At 50.0% G+C, this 23,807-nt stretch overlaps 1 protein-coding gene across 1 annotated transcript; it reads left to right on the forward strand.

Moving 5' to 3' along the window:
• Window positions 1-10,999: 10,999 nt before the first annotated feature.
• On the forward strand, window positions 11,000-23,432 carry Sap30l (SAP30 like). Its single transcript, XM_063230690.1, has 4 exons — window positions 11,000-11,201; window positions 15,486-15,608; window positions 17,732-17,830; window positions 18,524-23,432. The coding sequence occupies exons 1-4, from the start codon at window positions 11,004-11,006 to the stop codon at window positions 18,650-18,652; spliced, it is 549 nt and encodes a 182-aa protein (XP_063086760.1). The 5' UTR covers window positions 11,000-11,003; the 3' UTR covers window positions 18,653-23,432.
• The last annotated feature ends 375 nt before the right edge of the window (window positions 23,433-23,807 follow it).

The raw sequence follows: 23,807 nt of genomic DNA on the forward strand, positions 1-23,807 counted from the left end.
CTCACTGTCCCTGGGGATGGCTAGGTTCTTTTGTGGGGTTTTCTGGTCCTGACCTTGAGCATCGCTTCCTGGCTCCAGGGCAGATCCCTCAGCCTGCTGGCACAGATCCTTTATCTCACTGGCACAGACCTTCTAGCTCCCACCACTGACCTTTGGGCCTTCCCGGTGCAGATCCTTGACACAGACTTACATGAGACACTGCCGTGGGCTCTAGGCCTCCAGCTGAACTTGTGGAGGACATTGCCATGGGATCCAGGCCATCAGCTGGATTCTTTGGGTCTCTGTGTGGACAGATCTCCTGCACAGTTTTGCATTTGACTCTTGGGGTGAATATTACAAATAACCCTATAAATTATGTGTCCTATATTAAATCTTTTCCCTTCCAAACCCTGACAACACCACTACATCTGGTGTTCAAGGAACCAACTGGTCACAAAATACAGTACATGTGTAAATTTTTTTTAATATGTTAAAGGACACATTGCAATTAATCCCCTTCAGAATACTCCCACTCACACTGAAGACACTTGTCCCATCATTCTGGCCGCTTCCAAAGCAAACTGGAAATCCTACTTTGTGTCTCTATGAGGTGCAACCAAACATTTGGTGAATCCTGCTGCCGAGGGCCACCAACAGCAACGTGGGTTCATGTAGGCCTCACAGTGTGTTCTCAGCCACCTCTCAGATCTGGTGCTGTGTGGCTTCTCGCTCTTTCCCAAAGCCAAAACAGGCGTGAAAGGTAAACGATTTGAATCAATTCTGGTCAAACACTTTGACTGCAGGAAAAGGACTTTCCAAGCTGCTTCAGAAAGTGGGGAAAATAATGAGAGGTTTGGATGGCTTATGAGCATTTCAAGGGTGAAATGACAGTGTGGCTTCCATGATAGAATTTTTTTTTTTCAAAACATAAGCATTCGCTCTATTTTTAACGATACCGCATGCAGTGGAAGTTGAGGGGTCAATATATAATCTATAGAATAATAGCAGTGTAAGGAGCACTTATGAAATGCCATCCATCAGGTCAAATAAGCCCACGTGAATCTCACAGCAGTCCTGTTAGAGAAGCACCACCAGCTCCTCTTACAGATGAAGAAACTGAATCTCATGGGGTTTAAGTAAGTTGTCGGTGGTCTGACAGCCAGTGAGCAGCAGAACTGAGATTCAAACCGAGTGCTTCTGAGGCCAGCATCCTTGCTTTTGCCCATCAGGCCAGTAGCTATAAAGCCTGCCAAATGCCAAACTTCAGACGAGAGTTGTTAACCAAAAAAAAGCTTTTAAGTCTTAAATAGAGTGAGGAAAACAAAGACACTATGGTGTCATGTTCATAAAGCTAAATTTATCCCGTATAAAGGACAGCCCTTTATCTGAGATTCTCCTACTTTGCAGTACCCCCACTGTCCCTCTTTAAAACAATACCACTGGGAGATGATACATTTCTCATTATAAAAGAACTGTAGGTGCATAGTAACAACTCTAAACAGAAAAAAAAAAAAAAAAGGTTGGAGCTTCTTCCTACTGTGCAGTCAGTTTTCTGTTACTGTGACAAAATACCCAAACAGAATCCACTGTGGAGGAGGAAAGGTTTATTTTGACTTAGAGTTTCAGAGATTTCAGTAGGTGGTTGATTGGTGCTATTGTTTTGGTATAACCTGGCAAAACAAGTGACAGAGGGAATTGCTTAGTTCAGGGCCCCTAGGGAGGGGAGGGAGACCAGGAAGGGGCCAGGTCCCGACAGCCATCCCCTTCCAGGACAGAGCCCCAGGGACCAGCTCCTCTCTACTCAGCTTCTCAACCTTTCCAGCACCTCCCAAGGGTGCTACCGGATGGGGAGCCCAACACAGGGGTGCCTGGGGACCCTTTGAAGACTCAGCACTTTCCTTCTCTGACAAACACACAGAAAAATTACACACTGTGATAAATGCTAATAAGAAAAGACACAGCCAGGCACAGAGCTGTAACCCCAGTACTGTGCGAGGCTGGAGCAAAAGTATCTCAAGTTCAAGTTCTGCCTGGGCAGCTTAGTGAGATCCTTTGTCAACATTTTTTTAAAAAGTTAGAAATGGTTTGGATGTCTCTCACTGCAAAGGGGAAAGGGCAAAGGGCAAAGGGCAAGGACATTAACTCAATCTCAGGACACAAAGAAAAAAAACCCTAGAAAAGATAAAGAATAGCTTTGGTAGGCAAGCATGGGGGGAGACCAATTCCTTTTCATTAGAGAAGGCCCTCTAGGAAGAGACATTTAAATCAAGACCAAAGAAGGGAGGAGCAAGGGGACAGGGAACAGCTTTTCAGGCAAAGGGAGCTGTGAATGCAGACTCGAGGTAGGGAGGCTCTTGCCTAACCTCAGAAACTTCCGTAGGAGTAACAGGGCCGCCCTTGGTGGACACAGCGCCTGCAGAGCACGCCGTGCAAATACACCACAAAGCTCTCAGGGGCGGGGGCTGGTTTGGGTGGACGCGCTCTGGATAGGGTGGTTTAATGACCAGCTCAGAGGCCCGTGTGCTTTGGGCAAACGCGACAGTGCTTGGGCTGCACTATGGCCCTGGGAAATATGCATCAGTATCTATCAGAGGTAGGTGACGCGGCCTCCAGGGCGGCTGGCGTTAGAACAAGGCATGGAGTTCCAAGTCAGAGTATGTTAGGGTCTGGGCTTAGATCCCCAGTCCCCGGAACGGGTACACGGCAAAGGCCCAAAGAAATGAGAGAAGCAGCACAATCTTTAGGGATTCAGGAGGACTAAAACCCTCAGCAGAGCTCCTAACTGCTGGCCAGACTAACCCTCAGCAGCCGTATCTCATCAGAACAAGCAAGGAGCTGGGTGGAAAATGAGGAAACCTGGCCAGGACCTTGGGAGGGGTTCAAGGACCCTCAAAGCAACAGACGATGCTCAATAAGGAAAACTATCCAGAAAGTCTCCAGGGGGGCTCAGCTGTGGCCTATCCAGTCCCTGAGGGTCGCATTCTCAATTCAGCCTTACCTGGGCCACGCCACAGCCCTGCGCGTGTATTCAACACGCGTGGAGTTCAAAGACGTCGTAGAGCCCTCACCTGGAAGTTCAGCTCACGGTGGTAAATATCTGGAGTAGGTTTGAGTGTGGAGCGGAATGTTGCAGACTCTGGAGCTGCCGGCTAAAAACCCTACCTTTTCTTACAGGCTCTGAGAAATCGTTTTCCTCTCTCCCCCCCACCCCCACCCTTGTATGTGTCTGTCTGTCTCTGCCTCTGCCTCTCTCGGATTGAGCCTGTAGCCTCACATATGCAAAGCAAGTGCTATATCTATCCTTGCCTTTTTGATTTTATTTTGAGACAGCATCTTTCTAAATGCCCAAGCTGGCCTGCAGTTTGCAGGTTTCCTGCCTCAGCCTTCTACTGTAACTGGATTACAGATGTGTACCACCAGCCAGCTTTTGTGAGTGCGTGGATTTTTTTTTTTAAAGAAAAAAGCAAAACAAAAAAAAAAGAGTAAAAATAATAGAATTTCAAAAAAATTAACACTAAGAAATCACTAGTTGATAAATTAAATATTGTCATCTAGAAAGTTCTTCAAGTTACAAAATCAAAGCATCAAAAGTGGACAGTCAATGACAGTGCAAATCATTCTGTTCAATGATCCAACAAAAACGTAGTAATATGGTTATCCATCTTCCACACTTAAACATGCATACAGTTACATCCTTTAGAGCACTTTCTTTCCCTTACGTTTTACAATAGCTATTTATGCATTTATTACTCCTACAGTTTTTATTACTTTTTACACTAGCGAGACAATGTGATATTTACAAATATGATTCTTATTTATTTCATTTAGACGATAGTCTCAAGTCTCCATTTACCTATACAAGCCTCAAGATCATCCTTTTTATAGATGAGTAATATTCCATTGTATAAAAATACCACATCTTTTTCATCCACTCTGCAGTTGATGGGCATTTTGGTTGTTTCCAACATTTAACTATTACAAATTGTGCTGCTATAAACATGGGTGCACATATATCACTGTGACATGACCTTTTCAGTTTTTCTGGGAAAATACCCAGGAGAGGAATAGCTGGATTGAATGAAACTTCCAATCCTAGTCTTCTGAGAAATCTTCATACTGATTTCCATAGTGGCTGCACCAGTCTACACTCCCACCAACAGTGGAGCAGTGCTCCTTTTTCCCCCGAATCCTTGCCAACATTTATTATCAGTTGATTTCTTGATGGCAGCTATTCTTTCCAGAGTGAGATGAAATCTCAGTGCTATTTTAATTTGCACTTCTCAAATGACCAGTGATGGTGAACATTTCTTCATATATTTATTTTCCATTTGTATATATCTTCATCTGAGAACTGTGTGTTCATCTCAGACACTCATTTTTGAAGAGGCGTGACTGCACATCAAATATAGCAACTTTTCATACGAAGACAAAAACTACCATTTTTGCTGGGTGTGGTGGCTCAGCCTACAGCCTGCGCTACAAAGTGAGCTCGAGGCCAGCCTGAACTACATAGCGAGACCCTGTCTCACAAAGACAAAAACAAATAAAACTACCACTTTTACTTGTTCTTTGACTACTATTGAATTAATTAAATTTAGTAGATTTAATCGTCCTTAAACATTTAATAGACTTATTGCCTTAAGTAATCAAGTTTCTGTAGACATTTCAAACTACAATTACAAGCTTAAAGTGCTTGATTTTCTCAGACATTTTAAACGCTCAACAGGGCAGACTTACAAATCAGAAGAGCAAAACAGTCTAAGCTTTTGTGCAACTGTAGTATACTAATGACCTAAGTTTACCACAAATGTAGCAAATCAGGTTCTCTTGACCATTTCAAGAACCTGAAATCCTACACAAAGTAGATCAAAGATCCCGGAAACTTTCATACTGTGTTCATTGTTTCATTCTCAGAATATGTATTTGTTTCCGGAGTTACAGAATTACTCCTCCAACAAAAAGCCCAGAATCTTCCCCCAAATAGAGTCAATGGCAACCAATGTATTTTACTGTCAAATCTGTTACTTCACCCAGAAGTTGTCAGACACTCACAAGGGGATGTTAGCACATTACAGGGGAGAGAAACAAGGCTATCCTCTAGAGAAAGCATGTGCAAAGAACAGAAGGGAGAACAGGACACACCATGAAGGTCAGTGCCTCACCCTGGGTAGATGTACGAGCCATCAGAGGAACCTTACTGGACGAAGAAAAATGCATGGGACCCCTCTAGTCCCTGCATTTTAAGAAGCAAGGGATATTTCAGGTAATCCAAGCATGATAACGGTCCAAGGAACTCTCCAGTCCTAACTGCCATAACCACTATGTGTGCGTGGACCTGTTACCCATCTGGGCTAACCTCACATCGCACAGGCTTAAATGGGGATTGGATTTCTGAGATCCTTTCTAAGTTTAATAGCCAATGAGTCTAAGTCAAAGAGCATTGTCAGCGAAAGGGTACTTATAAGAAAATACACGTGTTTAAAAGGCAGCCAGTACACCAGTTAGATCAGAGGAGAGAACTGTGCTTTGACCTTGAAATTTGTCTTGAATGTTACAGGGAATTAAGCATCTGAAATGATTTCATAGAAATACAGACTGTTTTAAAACGTAGATCTCTTCCCATCAAGATTTCATTCAGTAGGTCTCAGAGAGAGCCGAGACCTTCTAATGTGTTAGTTTAGATGACCTAATGTGTCGTGTAAGTCCCTCAGGTGATTGTGAGATGGGCCTGGTTTGACTGTGGGAACCTGCAAATGTTTACCTGAAAGGTTTGGGGACACACAGTCTGTTGGAGCCTGTGGCAGCTCCAACAGTGCAAGCTGCAGGGCACCTTAAGATCCAGAAACTTGACAAATGGCAAAATTCTGAGGCTACAGTGGTCCCCAACTCAAAAGCTGCAGGTGTCTGCTGCCTGGATTAGTCAGCACTCACCAGAGAAATGGAACCAGAATTAACCAACACATATCTCCAGAATTTAGCTGCTACAGAAATGCTGTATTTTTTTTTTTTTTTTTTTTTTTTTGTACCAGGGATTGAACTCACAACCTCGTGCTTTCCCGGCAGACGCTGTGATGCTGAGCTGTATCCGCAGCACTGAAAATTCTAAATAGAGCTGTGGCAGAGGTAAGTGGGTATGGCCCCGCTTCCACCCTTCTACACCAATAACAGAACCCTCCATTTTCACCTGAGCTCACAGCCACCAGGAATAAAGACTCCCTTTGCCAACCCCCTTGCCATGAGACAGGGCCAAATTCTAGCCAAAGAGATGTAGGACAGCACAAGAGAAGGCTTGGTAACTGTGCCCTGAGCAAAACCATCCAATCACTCATCTTAGTGACTTTCTTTTTGCTGGGACAAAATAGGTACTCGACACCCACAAGTGAAAGGTACAGAAGTTTATTTGAGTTCACAGTTTGTACAGGTTCCAGTCCATCGCTGGCTCACTCCAGGGCAGGGCAGGGTAGAGTTTATGGCACATCAGACAGGAAGCAGGAAGCACTCAAGATAGGCCAAGGAGGGACACACACTTCTCCAGGCCACACCCACCGCTTCCCACCAGGCTTCACTCCCAACATCACACCCAGCTACAAACCCTTCTGGTCCCAGGGTCCAATCAGCTCTGAAAAGCCCCACCTATATGCACATGAAGCATTGGGGGGACAGCTAGATAGAAATTATAACATCGCTCGTAGAATTCTTAAGAGAAAATTTAAGCTTATTTTTAGATTTTTCTATTACTTGTCAAACCCAATCACAAGTAATTTAGCCAATAATAATAACTATTGCTTATTGCGCACCTCACACTTGCCAGGTATGAGTGGTTTACATCTATTCGCAGCAGTCCTAAGAGGTTAGCATCATCCCATTTTACAGATGAGGAAACTCAGGCTAATAGGTGGTAGAGCCAGGATTCCAGCTCGACCTGGCTAGAGACTAGAGCTAGAAGCAGTGTTCTCACCACCATGCTGTGCTTCACCCCATCCCAGAGGTCCTTAGCCAACCTGCACTTACCCACGAATTCAACAAATACTAAGCAAGTGGCCAGGGCTGGGGGGTGGAAGGCAGAAGGGAGGAAAGAGCAGACTGCGACCGCTTGGTAGGAACGTCCAATCCTGCTTCTGTCAGGCTGGGCCAGGGAGCAGCTTTTACACTGGGGTCGGAGTGGATGGGAAGAGTGATTTGGGAGGGGACAGGGAGGCAGTGAGAGAGGTCAACAGACCATGAGAACTTTACAGTATTTGATGATAATCTCATTCTGATACCCTGCTAAATTAATAACCCTATGCAATGAAAAGAAAAGGAGCTGAGGTACAGAACACACACCGAAGATACCCAGCCACTGGAGATGTGCTAACAGCTAACGGTTGTTAGCTACTGTTGATGTTCCCTGCGTTGTGTTAAGTGTTTATCTGTCACTGCTCATTCATCAAGCTTAAGAAGGATAATAATCTTTGAGGCTATCATAGCACGTAAGGGGTAGAGCTCAGACGTGAAACTAGTTCTGACCCCAAAGCCAACCGTCTTACGCACTGTAGCATACCAAGTATAGCACTTGGAGAGCTGCAGAGCCATTAAAGACAGCCACTGCCCCATGACGAACGGAATAATTAAGCAGTGCAAACATGTGCTAATAAAAATAAATTTTAAAAACAGCAACTGTGAGAACTACCGACCACAGGGAAAGTTTGTGATGAAGTAGTCCTTTAAAAAAACACTGTAAAACCGGTCACAAAGAAAACCCCAGGCTCTCACACACACACTTGCAAAATACATAGATGCCAGGAGTATCAGTCTGGGTCTTCAGGGGAAAGAAAAGCCCACAGCAATGTGAACAGGTAATTATTCCTATAACAATGTGTTCATCATGATGGGACGGTAGTAATAATGGATCCCCTAATAAAAAGAAAAGGAACCCTGAAGAATACAGCAATAGCAGCGTTGAGGAGCAGCTGCTGCCTTATGGCTGAAATAAAGGCCCCAAGAGAAAGGTACCTTCTCCTCCAGCTGGGGAAGCCGGTGCTGAAAAGCTGTGTGGACGGAAATAGCCTGGCAGTGAACGGAAATACTCTTTTGAAAATACCAAGGTATATGTTGGGAAAAGTAGAGCTTTTATCTATACCAACAGACTTTGGAACCATTACATACCACCTTCCAGATACCCGACTATTTTGTGTGTGTACATCTGAACTCTCACTGGGGTTACAGCTCAGCAGCACAAGCACCTGCCTGGCAAATGGAGTCTTGAGTTTGAGTCCCAGTACAAAAAAAAGTATTCTTTTAGGACAAGAATTGTTTCATCGGGGCTGGGGATTTAGCTCAGCGGCATAAGCACCTGCCTTGCAAGCAGGCAGTCATGAGTTCAATCCCTGGTACTGATAAAAGGAAAAAGACAAGAAAAATAAAAAATAAAAGAATTGTTTCATCTTCTTTCTGTAGCCAATTCCACATTGGGTATACACAATATGTTCAGTGATTACCATTAAATATACGAATGCTGAGGGAAGACTCCTATTTTTTGTTCTGAGGACTCCTCTTACAATGTGCTTTTTTGGCAGGATGGAGTGGTATATGCCTGTAATCCCACCACTTGGAAGGTGGAGGCAGGAGGATCACTGCAAGTTTGAGGCCAGCCTGGGCTACATAGTGAGTTCCAGGCATAGCAAGACCCTGTCTCAAAAAACAAAACAAAAAAATGCACTTTTTTTCCTGCATTACTTTTTTTTTTTACCATAAAAGCAGTAAGTAAATATAAGGAGGGGAGCCTACTAGGAAAAATGTAAAGATAGAATAAGAGAAAAACATCAAAATTTTCCTATTACCCCAAAATAATCACTATTAGTACTTTGATGTCTCATGCACAAATAGTATTTTTTTAAAATAAAATATAGATGTATGTGCATCATACCCCGTTACACAATTTTATATCATGCATTTTCTTACTTACTATAAAAAAAACTTTTCTCCGAGTCAGCTGTTGATAGCATTGTGTGTGTGTTAAATGTAGGCTTATTCTCACGTATCACACACGGTACTGGATTAATGCACTGATGGGTTTACAGCTCGGTGTGATGTGATGTTCACTGAACCACTTTCCTTTTGGAACTCGTAGCTTCTACTTTATTATGAGTAATCTCATGGTGGCCATGTGGTTAAAATCCTCTCTGGTAGGCCTGTTTCCTAACACGGCTGCCTCACATCCGGGAACATGTACATCATACTGCACACCTTGGTTCTTTTTTCCTTTTTTAAAAAATCTTTTTCCCCTTCCCTTCCACCTCCCTGCCTCCTTCTCTAAACCCCCTTTCCCCATTTTTGTTCTCGTTGATAAAATGGATCTCATTCCCTTTTTAAAAAGGACACCATCCTTAAGTTTCCTCCATGCCCTCGGCTCCCACAAACAGGAACCTCCGTGCTCAACCTGCACCTAACCCTCTCCCCATGACACACACAGCCCTCAGGGACTGCACAGCTCTGATCTAGTCCCATTTACCCTTGTCACTAAATTGGGGGACGGTCTGAGTACAGGATCCCCTTCGGCCTGTCCTCCTGGCAATGGGGGAGGGAGGCACCCCAGACTTCCAACTCCCTGCACAAGGGGCTTCGCTGGGCGGGTCCCCGGAAGGTGCGCCGGGAGCCCTAAGAGGCGGAGACGCTGCGGGTTACAGTCCAGGGAGGGCCCGGACTCGGCGCGCCGCCTCCACCCCGGAAGACCGGCCCCGGCCTCCAACTCGGCCGTTTCTCCCTCTCCTCGGCCACCGCACTTCGCGGCGGGTCACCCAGGGCTCCCTGCAGACCTGATCTGGACTCCGAGGCTCCCCAGCCGAGGGGGCGCCCAAGCGCCTGCCTTCCCTGCCCCTACCTGCCTTCCCTGTCCCGTCCGCGCCGTCCAAGCCAGGGGCAGCCCCGGGGCCGCGGGCTCCACCACCTCGAGACCCCGATCTCCTCCGGAGACGGCCCCTCCCCCACTCCGCACCTCTCGGGCGCGTCTGCGCGCCTGTCCCTCGGTCCTTCCCGCCAGGAATGGCTTTCTAGCCGTGGCCTGCGGGTCCTCTGACCCTGGCCTGGCGTCTGCTCCAGTCTGCCCCTCTGGTGACAGCGCCTCGGTCCCCTCTGAGGTCCCCGTCACACGCCCCTCCCCTAGCTGTGTCCCTCTGCGCCCCCGCCCACATCAGTGCTTCCGTCCGCCCGCACCGTGCTCCTCCGCTGCCATAGGCTGTCCCTCCGTACAGCCAGGTCCCGGACCACCATCCCTCCCTGCAGCCGGGGAGTCTGAGGCCGCGTCCCCTCCCTCGCCCGGGTAACTCTTCCCTCTTCCACTTTCTCTACTTTGAGCCCATCCCAGCAGAGTCCAGGAAGTAGCCTGGCACCAGAGACAGGCGGCGGTAACGCCCAATGGGGCGCCTCAGCGGCGGCAGAGGCCCCGCCTAGAGCACAAACAAAGCCAATGGGCGTGCGGAGGCGGGACTTCCGCTGTCCCGAAGAGGGCGGGGGAGCGAACTGTTGTGGTGCGGCGCGTTGGGCGGGCGGCGGCCGGGCGGCCCTGGGGCTGCCGCGGGACTCGGGGTGCAGCCCAGGCGGCTGCAGGGGTGGAGCGGGCCGGACGCGCCGCGGGGCCCGGGTGCCACGGGTTCGAGGCCGGGCCCCGCGCGGGGAGGCCGCGCCACCCCGGGGGAGCTGCCAGGCAGCGAGTTTGCTCCGCAACCGAAAGAAGGCGGGAGCCGGCGGGGGCCTTGGAACCCCCGGCAGCCCGGGCCCGAAGTCCCCGGGGAGCAGCCGTTTCCAGAGACGCCCTCCCGGGCGCCCCGCCGCCGGGGGACGCTTCCGGGCGCCCGGCCGAAGGCGCCTTCACTGACCCCCGGCGGGGCCCTGCGAGCCGCGGGAGCTGACCCCCGGGCCTGGGCGCGGGGCGACCGGACTCCGGGACGCTCGGGCGCGGGCTCTCGGCGCCCTGCCCCGCGGGGAGCGCGGCCGCGGAGTGGCGTGCGGGGGGCCCTGCCCCGGCGGGGCCGGCGCGGCGCGGGGAGATGAACGGCTTCAGCACGGAGGAAGACAGCCGCGAAGGGCCCCCCGCCGCCCCCGCCGCCGCCCCGGGCTACGGCCAGAGCTGCTGCCTCATCGAGGACGGCGAGCGCTGCGTCCGGCCCGCGGGCAACGCCTCCTTCAGCAAGAGGGTGCAGAAGAGCATCTCGCAGAAGAAACTCAAGCTGGACATCGACAAGAGCGTGAGTCCGCCGCGGCCGGGCCCCGCGTCCCCGGGCTGCGGCCGGGACTCCCCGCCCTGGGCCTCGCCGCGCCTCGGCTGCGGCATCCCGGAGTCGGACTCGGGAGGCTAAAGGCCGCGGGAGCGCGGCGGTGCCGGGCGATCCTGCCCAGGTCCGGGGGCTGGGCCGGGTGGGGTGGAGGCCGCTCCGGGGACGCCTTCCTGCCTGGGAAGATTTGACAGCAGTTTGTTGCTCGCTTGCTCGCTCTGTCTGTCTGTCTCTGTCTCTCTCTCTGTCTCTCTCTCTCTGTCTCTGTCTCTGTCTGTCTCTCTCTTTGGTTTAGAGATAAGGGTATTGAGAGGTAGATTGATTATTGAGTTGGCCCACGAAAGAGCAGGGATTGGGGAGGGTAGGAGTGAAGAGGGTCCTGACTCTTGCCCAACTTAGCCCTCTGAGGAACCCTGTTACTCCTTGCAGTCCTTGAGAGGTGGCGCTTTCTTACCCAGCTCCTGCAGACTCAGTTTCTGCAGAGCGTCACTGAGCTGGTTTCGCAGGCAGCTGTGGGAATGAGTTTGTCTAGGATGTAGCAGAAATAAGGCCAAACCAGAGCTTGGGAGATGGCTGTCGTCGTCAATGTGGCTGGAAGGGGAAAGAAAACCGATTTTCCTAGGGATGGCATCTCTGGAAATGCGGAGGTGGAGATTTAAATTGGTGTAGGATTGCCCTGTGCTTTGCGCTTAATGATAGACTTTCCTGTGTGATTTCACCATTTCTAGTTAACATTTCTGAAGATACTGCCTATTGTCAGCCAATTAAGAACTTCGTGGTTTGACAATTGTTGCTGCAGGCTGTCAGTGGCTGCTTCATAATTAGGAACTAGAAACAGGTTAAGGAGGGATATTTAATATACAGTTAGGTTGGGAGTTGAGGTGGTTAACATCCATTTTCTTTTAGGTCCAAAGTGTCTCCACATTTGGGGGGAAATCAGAGAGAAACTGAGAGGAAGCTCACTTTTCCACTTCTGATTCTCCACCTGGGATTGAGCCCCAGATACAGGAAAGTGGTGGTGCCATGGGCACCCAGCACCTATGAGGCTGGCTTATTTCCTAAACCCATTATCTGATTTATTTCCGAGCCTCTTGCATGAGCCTTCAGTGAGACTTTAATAAATAAATCTTGACCTTTCTTCCAGGCCCGCCCTTCCTACTCTCAATTTTATTTGAAGTTAACCATTAAAGTAGGTTTGCAGCTCTTGCATTGAAAGCTGCTATTTTTAAAAGATGGAGGCTGAATTAATGACTTTCTTACTATAAATTTCTGCTGGTCAGTGAATGCACGGAATTCATCAGGAGCAGATAGGTGGCCAGGCACCTCGGAGGTCCCTGACAGTCGAGTGTTGAAGTGAAATGACTAATTCTGGGACAGTGACACATTGCTCCACCAGGAAGCAACGCCTGCCTTCTGCGTAGGTTGTTTAGTAGCCTGTACTTGAGCTCCTTATATTATTTCCCAATCGTTTTAAGCCTCTGAGCGCCTTCACATCTGAACGATTTTTGCCACTGTAACTGAGGCCCCATTTAGCCGCTGTGACCTCGATGCAAGACCAGAGTTGAGTTCCGTTGATCATTTCACTCATAGGCCATCACGGGAGTCTCGCCCTGGTTTTCCCCAGTGTAGTGTGCTCAACAGCGAGGGCTTCTCTCACAGTTTGTGTCAAGGTAGTGGTGTGGAGTCATTACTTCTGAAAAGAATGCTATTTTATTCTCTCAGACTTAGGCAGGATTCAATTCCAAGTAACTGCTGTGATACAAGAATTTTTAGCTGTTGCTGAAAGTGAAACAAAACAACATGAGAGCTTCTGCTCCTGCTCTGCTGTTCCTCACCCCACCTCCAAATAACACTGAGCTCTGAAATTTCAGAAAACCAGTGTGTAGGGGAAAGTAGTTACAGAGAGACAGTGACTTTGTGTCTTGTAAAAAGATGTAACAGAGCCGGGGATGTAGCTCAGCCATACAGAGCCGTCCTGGCAAGCGTGAGGGCCTGAGCTCAATTCCCAGTACCCCCACCCCTCCAAAAAAAGACGTAGCACACAACTTTTTAGCAGCACCAAAAACCCAACTCAGGTAGTTTTAGCTCATTTTACATAGACATTGGTGGTGGTCTGTGATTATTAAGGTTTAATATCCTTGCAGATATTCTCCAATTAATATATTCCTGCGTTGTTTTTCCCTAGAGAAAAGTAGAAGTTGAGATCGCATAAGGGAGTAGAAGGGGACATAAAAAGAATTAAGATGTGTTATGTGTATGTCCCACCTCGCCATGATAAATGCCATCATCAGGTGCTGCAGGCATGCACTGATAAGAAAATTATCTTACTTATTTTATTTTATTTATTTATTTTGGTACCAGCAATCAAACTCACAACCTTATGCTTGCCAGGCAGGTCCTTGTGCCACTAAGCTAAATCCCTGGCCCAAAATATTTTGAAATAAAGAAAGAGAATGATAATAAAGGAAAATACTGGGATAGGAAGAGACACATACCTGAGGTCAGAAGACCCAGATGACCTTGGAGAGGCCATTTCTAACACTCTGGTTATTCCACTAGAAAATGCAATTGAAGCCAGAGGGGGTTGCGCTAGGGATTGTGAACATTTCTTCCTCCCCCCACTCCTCCTCCTTTTCCTCCTCATCCTTTTCTTTTTCTGTCTTTTTGAAACGGGGTTTCACTGTGGAGTTCAGACTGGTCTTGAATTCACTATGTAGCTCGGGCTGGCCTCAGACTTGCAGTGATCCTTCTGCCTCGGCCTCCCAAGTGCTGGGATTCCAGGCCTGTGCCACCAGGCCCGGACAAAGTTCTCTTCTAGCAAGCTTTCATTATTCTAGTATCAGGACCTGAACTCTCCCAGTCAGAACTTTGGGGAGCACCTCCTGTGTCCAGCTGTCCTACCCAGTTTGTCACCCACCTGCGTGGACACACGTGCAGGACACCACTGTAGTAGACTTGAAAGTACTCCTTAGTCATCCGGCAGCATGAAAGTGATCATTCATCTGAAGAAACAGTTCACATTATTTTCTTCATAGGAAGTCCCGAATTAAGCCATCCGATTTCCTGTCAGCTTACTTTTATCTTTAGGATTTAAGGAATCAGCTCAATCTCAGAACATTTGTGCCACATCTGTTTCAATATCAGCAACCCCAAGTCTTTCCCACAGGCATCTGGCCCCCCCAGACAGCTCGGGTGCTTAAATTCTTAAGTAAAAACATATTCACATCTTAGCTGGTACTGGCACTTTTACTTACTAATACGCCTCCAGCCTATAAAAGAAGATGGCAGATAGGCTCGACCTTTTTTTATGTGGTTCCGCTCTGCAGGAACAGGGCAGGTGTGACGGGGTGCAGGAATTTGCACACTGATGCACAGAAAGTGTTTTTCAGAGAGTCCTCGTGCTAAGCCTTCTGTCTCAGGTAGGACGCCCTGGGGGCCAGGATTCCTGCTGGTCCCCTGGACATGGCATGTCACTCCCTGCCCCAGAAGCCTCGGGGGCCTGTCCTGGGTGAATAGAAGTCCATGCTGGCCTTGTGCTCCCCGAGCCACCACGCTTCTCCTTCCATTCCTACGTGGACAGTCGCCCGCGCTACATACCCGAGCCACCTCACCGTCGCCCTTCTTGGGAACCTCTTCCCCGTGCCTTGCCTCAGGGCCTGTGGAGGTCCCTGCTCGGAGTCGTAGGCCCCTGCAGCAGCATCTCTTCCTCACCAGGTCCCTGTCATCTGTCGTCCTCATCATCCCTGGAGACTTGGTCTGTAACACACTGTAGCGTCAGTGTTTCCTTTGTGTGTTTCTGTTCTGTTTGTTTCTTTGGCTGTAATGGAGATTGAACCTCACACTACGCTGCAACCCCAAACCATCAATTTTTCTGTTTCTTTTTTTTTTTTTTTTTTTTTGTCACAGGTCTCCCTAAGTCACTGAGTTGCCAGGGCGAGCCTCAAACGTGCAGTCCTCCCGCCTCAGCCTCCCAGACTTGGTGGTGGTTGCCGTAGTGGTAACGGCGATGGCTAGGGATGAAAGCCAGGGCCCCCCACACGCTCAGCAAGCCTCCCCCTTGCTGTGTCGCCAGCCCTGTTTGTGTACTTCTTGCTGTGTGCCCCCGTGGCCAGCTCCCGCAAACCGTGCTCTGTCTGCCTCTTGTTTCTCCTCATGTCCCTTCAATGCCTTGCTGACAGGAGACCCCTGGAATTTGGCAGGTCCCTGTCGCTCTTTCCACGGAATCAATCACTCTGACTTCTCATTCCTTCCCGTCAGGTGAGGCACCTGTACATCTGTGATTTCCACAAAAATTTCATTCAGAGCGTCCGAAACAAAAGGAAGCGGAAGACAAGCGACGACGGTGGAGATTCTCCCGAGCACGACACTGACATTCCTGAGGTGAGGGCCAAAGCCTGAGCCCGCCAGAGAGGGACGGGCGGGTTCTCGTGCCATCCTCCTCCTCCCAGCCTGGTCTGCTCTTCTGTGCCAGGAAGTCATTTTAGTCCCCTTTGTCTTGCTCCGGTGTATTTGAAAAGCGAATCATAGCCAATAGTAACATTGCCCCTGATGGACTGCAAACACTGGAGGCCGAGAAGTCCCTGGGCTGGGCTGGGCTGGGCTGGGCTGGGCGGTCCGTCCTTTTTCAGACCCGGATCACACGTGTTACTCAGTGGCTCAGTCTTAACACTCTTTCTAACATCCACACTGCCCCTATGCTTTGACGTGCTTCAGGAAAAGCCATAGTGTCGGGTTTTTATTTTTTTATCTTTTTGGTGCCAGGGAGCGAACTCATGACCTTGCACTTGCCAGGTAGGTGCTTGTGCCATTGAGCTAAATCCTCAGCCCAAGTGTGGGGGGTTTTTTTGTTTGTTTTTTGTGGGTTTTTTGTTTTTTTCTTTTTTTGCCTGTAAACTTGGAGACTTGAGTGTGTGCACCCCAGGCGCAATCTTCCCTTCTGTTTTGGGGAGTAAGTCATCTGTTCTCACCAGCTCCGGTTTCCTGCCGTGATCACCAGAGATTCATTTCTGGATCAGCCCTAAGCCAGTCCCCCAGCCCTGGCACTGTTGTCGTTTGGTACCAGCTAACTCCGTGGCCATTGCAGGACCCTTATCGGGTTCCTTGGCCCCCGCCACCCAGGCGCCTGTCACACCACTCCTGAGTTGTGACAATCACAAAGGCCTCCAGACATTGCCACATGTCCTCTGGGGGTCCAAGTCGTCCCAAGCTCAGGACCGCTGCACTGAACCATGTGATCTCAGCTTCCCTCCGGAAGGTTCTTCCTTAGCGTACCCATGTGTATTAAGTGAAGCTGCAGGAAGGAATATTGGGTTTTCTTTTCATCTAAATTGTTTTCACTTAAGACTCAGCAAAAGAAGAAGCGTTTATAGTGTACGCCGAATATTTGATGCATGAATATTTCATAAGGCAACCGCCTGTTAGCACTCAGAGTGAAAACGAGTGCGTAGGAACAGAGTAGGCGGGCCTTTGTCCGCAGATGTGCAGGAAACCTTTGAAATCCAGCCCTTTCCCTCCACCTCTCCCGAGTCCCCCTTCCAACATCAGTCTACAGTATCTGCCTATTGCCTGTAGCATTGTCATTATTTTGTAAAGATGTATTTGGTTTCTAAATGCCTTTCACCAAAACAAAAACAAAACGGGGATTTGGAGGAATGTTTTGAAACACATGAAGGACTCGGGTCCCTCATATTGATCATTCATTTTGTTTTTAAGTGCTCTCCACCTGCCTGAAGCAAGAACCATCTCTTTTAGAGGCAGGTAAAGGCAGCCCAACTTTCCGGGCCTTCACTGTTTCATGACTGGGCAGCTTTCCTCTCTTCCTGTGTGGGAAGGACCTGGGGGTCCCTCCCTCTCCGTTACCCAGGCGTCCGCAGAGAGCCTGAGCTTAGCGTGCCGATTCGCGCATCGCGACGGCAGCTCTCGAGCTTTCCCTGGAGGACTTCTGAGAGTTCCGAGACCCAAGGCTGGGCCTAGAGAAGGACCAGTCGGACGTGACCCTGCTCTTTGCTGTCCCCTGTGTCCACCTGCTGCCCGGCTCTGGCCCGTCACCCTCCAGGGCCTCTCAGCTGCATCCTTCACTCGAGGATCACTGCCGGCACCCCAGGGTCCCCCGCACCCCCAGCCCACCTTCTCTCCACCTGTAATGCCACCTCCTGCTTCTCAGGACATAGCACCCACCCAGTGTCACCGACGTCCGCCTCCTGGATCCCTGCGCTCGCCGTCTGCTCCTCCCGTCCCTTGCTCTCCTCACCGCCATCACCGACCCTGCCTTCCTTCGCTTCAGCCTCACCTCTTCCACCAGCCTCCTGGGACCACCCCGCCAAGACTCTCCCACTGCTGGTTTTGTCTCCCTTGCCTGTCGCTAGTCCTCAGTGGATGTTTCTAAGACTTCTTTCCTAGCTGTCCCCACCTCACCCTACCTAGGGTCTGCTGGGCACGTGGGGGGTTCCTGGTGATTCCTGGCTGGTCTGGCGGCAGTAACCCGTTTCTCCTCTTCTCCCCAGGTCGACCTGTTCCAGCTGCAGGTGAATACCCTACGGCGCTACAAGCGGCACTACAAGCTGCAGACCAGACCGGGCTTCAACAAGGCCCAGTTAGCAGAAGTAGGTGGACAGAGGGGCCCAGCTTTGTGCTGCCAGTGTGACCCTGCTTCCCCCTCCCACCGCGTGTGTCCCCTGTAGTAAGCACCTCCATAGCTCTGGGAGCTGCTGTCGGGCCCTCTTTTGCGGAATTCACAATTCCGTAGCTTTGGCCTGGAAAGCATATGGCAGAGAGGGAGGGAGGAAAGGACTTGCTCAAAACCACACAGCCTGGGAGCAGAAGTGATTCTGAAATCTCTGGACTCCTGATTCTCAGTTTGTTTGTATCTTTTTTGTGTGATCTTCATAAGTATGATTTTTCCTGCACATCAGCTGTGTCAAATTAATCACCCGCAAAACCTTTGTTAATGTTCCACAGGAGCTAGTTTTCTGTTCCTGTATTTTTTCCCTTGATTTCTTCTGTGATGTTCACAGTTTGAAGGGCAGGGTTCTCCTTGGCCTTTGTGTGAATTCTCTCATTGCCCTCCACACCCTTTATTTCCCCCTGAGTGGGCTCCTATTATGATGCCAGGCCTTCCGGACAGGCGCCACATCCCCACACTGCACAAGTTAGAGCTTTGTAACCCCGGTTGATGCATGGTTTGTGGGACTTTGGGATTTTACTTTATTTTGTTTTATTTTATTTTATTTTTTGCCCTGTAGACTGGGTGGGACTTTGGGATTTTACTTTATTTTATTTTATTTTTTGCCCTGTAGACTGTCAGCCGACACTTCAGGAATATACCTGTGAATGAAAAAGAGACCCTCGCCTACTTCATCTACATGGTGAAGAGTAACAAGAGCAGACTAGACCAGAAGTCCGACAGCGGCAAGCAGCTGGAGTGAGGGGAGGTGTGCCCCAGGAGTGCAGCGCGATGCCCAGTGCACAGGTGACACCTGCCACATTTACGCCCAGAAAGACTGTTAAATTTTATTGTAAATAAAAAAAAGTTTGGTGAATACTGTAAATCTTTTGGGTCAGGAGAGTATATTCTCATGATTGAGCATATGTATAGAAAAACATTGTTTTAAGGTAACTACTGGACTGTAGAAAAACAGGATCATAAAAAGAATTTAAAGCATACTGCAGCATTCAGCAAAGCATGACAGCAGCTCTCTTGGAAACATGGTCCGAGCTGTCCCTTTGGAGCACCAGGCCACCCCCTGCGTGACATGGCCCCAAGGGAACGCAGGGTGCAGACCCAGGCCGGGACTTGGCCCACCTGCTGAGGATCTAGATGTCCCGCTTTGCTGCAGGCTGTCTGTTATCAGCAGTTGTGTGACACTGGTCCCCTCACTCACCCCAGGCCGGGCCTTTGAGCACAGTCAGTATCAGTATTTGTTGGCTCATCTCGCTGTCGTGACTGCCGCCAGCCTCCTAGCATCTGCCTCGCTGTGTTTGTTCCCCTGCATTCCTGTCCTTCACTGCCTTCCTGCCGGGCGTGCTGGGAGCCCTGATGCACCAGCGAGGAGACTGCAGGGCAGGTGCGGGTTTCAGGGCAGTTGAACGTGCGAGGCAGTATTTGCTGAGGTTCTGGAAACAGTGACTGAGAAACCATCCCAGGAAGTCCTTCACACACCCCTGCAGGCTGTTCTTTGGGGTGAAGTCATGCAGTGTGACTTAAGCCATGCTCCTAGGCAGTAAATGCTTTGACACATAGAGATTTAGTGGCTTGGGGCTGGTGTTTTCCAAGTATTAATCCTGAGTTCACAACGGCCTGCAGGCCTTGCCGGCCTTGTGGGTCAAACCTAGAAGCCCAGCTGTGGGGAGGCGTCTGGCCAGCCTCAACCCCCTGGGCTCTGCTACGGCAGCAAATCATGTGTTTGAGGGACAAAGGTCAGTGCCCCCTGACACTCATCTTTGTGAAAAATTTGCCTCCCTTTTAGGGAGAGGGATGATGCAGTCCTTTTTAAAGTATTCATTATGATCTGATTTCTTTTGTTGTTGTTCAACAAGTCAGATTCTTCTAATTCTGAGCCAAAGTACCCTGTGAAAACAAAGCTTTATATCCAAAACTACGCTTTTGCAAAATTCTGTAATCACGTGTTGGGGGCAGAGGACATAAGAGGGTGGCAGAAAAAGAAGAAACAGGCCTGGAAGCTGGAGTCTGTCTTGACTGACGTATGTTACGGTGCAGGGTGTGGTTGTCCTGTTTGGGTTCAATCCTGAGTCATTTGTTGAGCCTTAAATGATAAAAGAAGCAGCGGGCAGCTCGGCCTCGGAGAGATTTAAGGCCTCATAGACGCCTTATCTGAGCCGCACCTTGGAGGAGGCAGCGCCAGCCCCACCCTGAGCAGGGTGGCAGAGTGTCCAAAAGTCTCCATTCTGTGACACAGAGCACCCTCTTTGGAATGGGGACAGGGCCACCGCTGTCACTGAGACGCAGTGTGTTCCATTGCAGCAAGGCTTCTATCAGTGTTCAAAATGCATGTCTAGCAGATGGCGGCCTTTTAAAATGCATAGGAATGGGCGGGCGCAGGCAGGGGTCCTGCGTTGATACCCCTGGCTGTGAGAGGCCCATCGAGGCTCTCTCTAGCCGTTCCAATTCGGGTTGTATTTAGAGACTGCCTCCCTACTTCACAGCTGGTGGATATGGACTTGGGCATCAAGAAGGCTCAGCAGGGGCTGGCATTGGGGACAGGTGGGACTTCCCATTCAGGCACCTGCGCTGTAGCAGTGTCTGTGTCGTAATGAGGAAGAATGTGTCTCTTCCTGGTATTTAAACCAAAATTGCAGGCCTGTGCCTGCACTGCCACGTAACAGCCAGACTTCCTGGTCGGCCGAGAGCAGTATGCCTCTGAGGGGAGTGGCGTCCGGTGGCGTCCGGTGGCGTCCGCGGCCATCTGCTCCAGTGTCCGTGAGAATGCTACTGCTCCAGGCTGAGACCTGGGAGGCGTCTCACCTGCAGCCAGGCGCTGAGCCCCTCGCTGTGTCCTCTCTAAAGAGGGCTGGTTTTGGAAAGGGGAAGTTGTGGGCATCTTGTCAACTCTTTAAAATAGATCAGGGGAGAGAAAAGGCAGAGCTGTTTGAGTTACTTTTCTCACGTCCAGAGGTCTGTACTTTCATCAGACCACTGAGCTGCTTGCCTTACCGCCTCTGCAGTTTCTGATGGCTTTCTCCCTGCACAGGAGACTCCGCCTTGAGCAACAGCCAGGCCCCCCAGAGCCACAGCGCCTGGCTGCAGGGAGCAGGGGGCTTTGGGGAAAGCAGGGTTCATCTTGGCCGCGTGCGTCTTCACAGCACCTGTCCGGGACTCTTGTGCTTCCTCTGCCTGTGACAGCGCAGCTTGGCTTCTGGTCTTTCTGGAAAAAACTGGAGTTTGGAATCCACAGCTGCCATTGTCTTCTCCTCAGATTGTACGATTCCTGCCTCCATCCCAGCCTGGCATGGCTCTTTCCTGTGCCCCACAGGAGGCCACGCAGAAACTACCATTCATGTCATTCTGTCTTAAGACTAAAAACACAAGCAGACAAGCTTCTGATTCCAAGGAACAAACCCTTAGGTTGGCAGCAGCTTATGAAAGTGATCAGAGCTGAATCTTGCAGAAGATTTAAAACCAAAGGACTGGAGGCCGGTGTTGTAAACTGAGGAGGCATTGCACATGTGCGGCACAGCTGCCGGCTAAGTACTCCCTGCTCACCTCTCAGAAACTATATCGATAATGCTTGCAGCTAACCTTGGCACTTGGGCTGTTATTTTGTGGGGACTTTTTTGTTGCTGTCCTGCAGGGCAGCTGCCTGGTGCAAAGGCCAGGAGGGGAGGACTTTGCACAGGACTTTGCCTATTGAAAACGGGGGTCCCAGTGTGAGAGCAGGAAAGGGCTTCATGGAAATCATCCAGGAGCTCAGTCATTGCAATGACAAGACCCAAAGATTGGAAAGGGCCTTGGACTCACCCAGTGCAGTGTCCCCACAGGTGCTGACCTCCTACAGCGGCCTCCCCCAGGGAGCAGCCTGGGCTCACACATCTTTAAGGACAGAGAACTCACTACCTCCCGGAGAAGCCTGTTCTCTCTCTGTAAACCTCTGGCTTTTCTACATTCTCTGTAATTGCCATCTTTGTCTCTGCCATATGGAGAAAGCTTTTCATCTCGGCAAGGGACTCAAGTCCTGGCTCTGTCCCATGGCATTGCATTGCATTATCGTCTCCAGAAAGGAGCAACTAGGAACACAGACATTGTGTTGCCCCGGCTGTCTGTCCTTCTCCCAGAGCTGACCCTGCTGAGCTCTTTGTGGGGAGTTTTGAGACAACACCGTCAGCCAGGTTTCTCCCAGCATGTTCTTGCAAAAGCTATTGAAGTACTGGGGCAGCAGGCTGCTAAAAATCACTTAAGACAGCAGAGGCCTTAGTTCTGCATGTCCCCCACAAAAGCTAATGCTCATAACATGGCGCGGGAAAAGCTTCAGCTAGATTTGAAGATGATGTTGTTACTTGGCATGGAGTTTAAAGGTTCAGTGGTTGTCAGAAGCTTCGCCTTAGATTCTCATAAGGACTTCACACTCCGTTTATGCTGAGAAAACAAAGCTTGAGGGTGGGGGAGTGGGGCGCTTTGTGTCTCAGTGTCAGAAGTGCTAGGTTTTCAAGCCGGGAAGTCCTTCCAGGCTGTCGTGTCCCGTCTTCCATTCTGAGAAAGTGAGGAAGTAGAGTTCAACAGGGTTCATCTGAGGTCCCACGCCACTCGGGGGCCTGGCCTCAGCCCCCTTGGCCAGCCCAGCTCGCTCCTCTCTCCTCTGCAGGTTGACCCAGGCAGTCTAAGGTAAGCGGTCCTTGGATTCTTGAGAACTCTTGAGGGAAGAGTCCTCAGAGTCACCGTGGCTGGGTTTTGCAGAATGAATGGCAGGAAAACACAGAAGTGGCCCACAGGTTCAGGTCAGGGTTCAGAGGCCCAGGAGGAGGTGTGGTGGTGCCCTGGTGTCATGCAGCGGGCTTGGTGTGAGGTCTTGTGGCCCGACCTCTGCCGCCTAGGCAGAACTCAGGTTGGGATTCCCAGTCCATCACTGAGCTCGGCAGTGGAGCTGAAGGGCGGTGAGCTCAAGACCCTGCCCTGGGGAGTATGGTGCTTCAGGGGTGCCTTCTTGCTCCCTTCACTGTATGGCAGACTGTTTCCAAGTCCGTGGTTAGGCAGGATCATGTTGTTCGCACACTTTGAGGCGGAATCCAGAGTGGCTAAAGGGGACCTCTTCTTGGGGCAGAAATGTCTACAGTTAGTTGTTTTCTATAGCTCGCATCTCAACACAAACCCTTCAGTTGCTTTCGTGTAATTAGCACACTCGCTGATGAGAGGGGGTGCCCATGCCCCCCTTTCACATCTCTGCTGTCTGTTACGCTCGTCAGAGTGTATCTTGGGGTTTGGGGTTCGGGGAGTTTTCCTTGTCCATTTTGTAACTGCCTTATTGAAAAGTAAGTGCCCTTCCATTCCAGGCCTCCTCATATTGTACTCATTTCCTGCCAAATTTGGGATCCTTTGTATTTTAATTTTGTAATCTACGGCTCTGTACTGTTGAAAGGCTCTCAATTCTTTGGAGTCTCCTTAGTATGTATGTGTGACTTTTCATTTGCAATATCACACAGATGGGACGGCCAGACTTTTGCTCTCAATAAATGAACTGAATGAGTAAAAGACAACGCGCTGTGGTGACCTTTGACTTCCTACCTGCATTCAGGGCTTTCGCGTCCACACCCGGGCCCTCGGCGCACGTGACGGTCAGTGCTGCCCAGCACCCACTGTTCCTCGGGCCCAGTGCACACTCTGGAGTTTTCATCACACGAGGTGGAGTCCCAGTCCTGGTCCTCCAGACTCCTCACTTCCCTGGGTCAGCTTACATGTCATGTCCACACACACTGGGCCTTGAGAGTCCACCACCTGGATTTTTCCATTTCTAAGGTGAGAGTCCTGAACGCACTGGGTGGAGCTCTGCAGGTTGAAAAGTCTGCAGAGAGAAGGCTGCAAGCCAGCAAACTCACGTCCCTTCCGAGAGCAGCTGTCCCTCAGTTCCTGCC

Source organism: Cavia porcellus, unplaced genomic scaffold (assembly GCF_034190915.1).
Source record: "Cavia porcellus strain 051 isolate PalLab524CR breed Dunkin Hartley unplaced genomic scaffold, mCavPor4.1 scaffold_19, whole genome shotgun sequence".
NCBI classification, from domain to species: Eukaryota; Metazoa; Chordata; class Mammalia; order Rodentia; family Caviidae; genus Cavia; species Cavia porcellus.

Coding starts and splice junctions, on each gene's coding strand:
- Sap30l (XM_063230690.1), top strand. CDS start 11,004: ATGAACGGCTTCAGCACGGAGGAAGACAGCCGCGAAGGGCCCCCCGCC. Junction 15,609..17,731: donor ACGACACTGACATTCCTGAG/GTGAGGGCCAAA, acceptor TCTTCTCCCCAG/GTCGACCTGTTCCAGCTGCA. Junction 17,831..18,523: donor ACAAGGCCCAGTTAGCAGAA/GTAGGTGGACAG, acceptor TTTGCCCTGTAG/ACTGTCAGCCGACACTTCAG.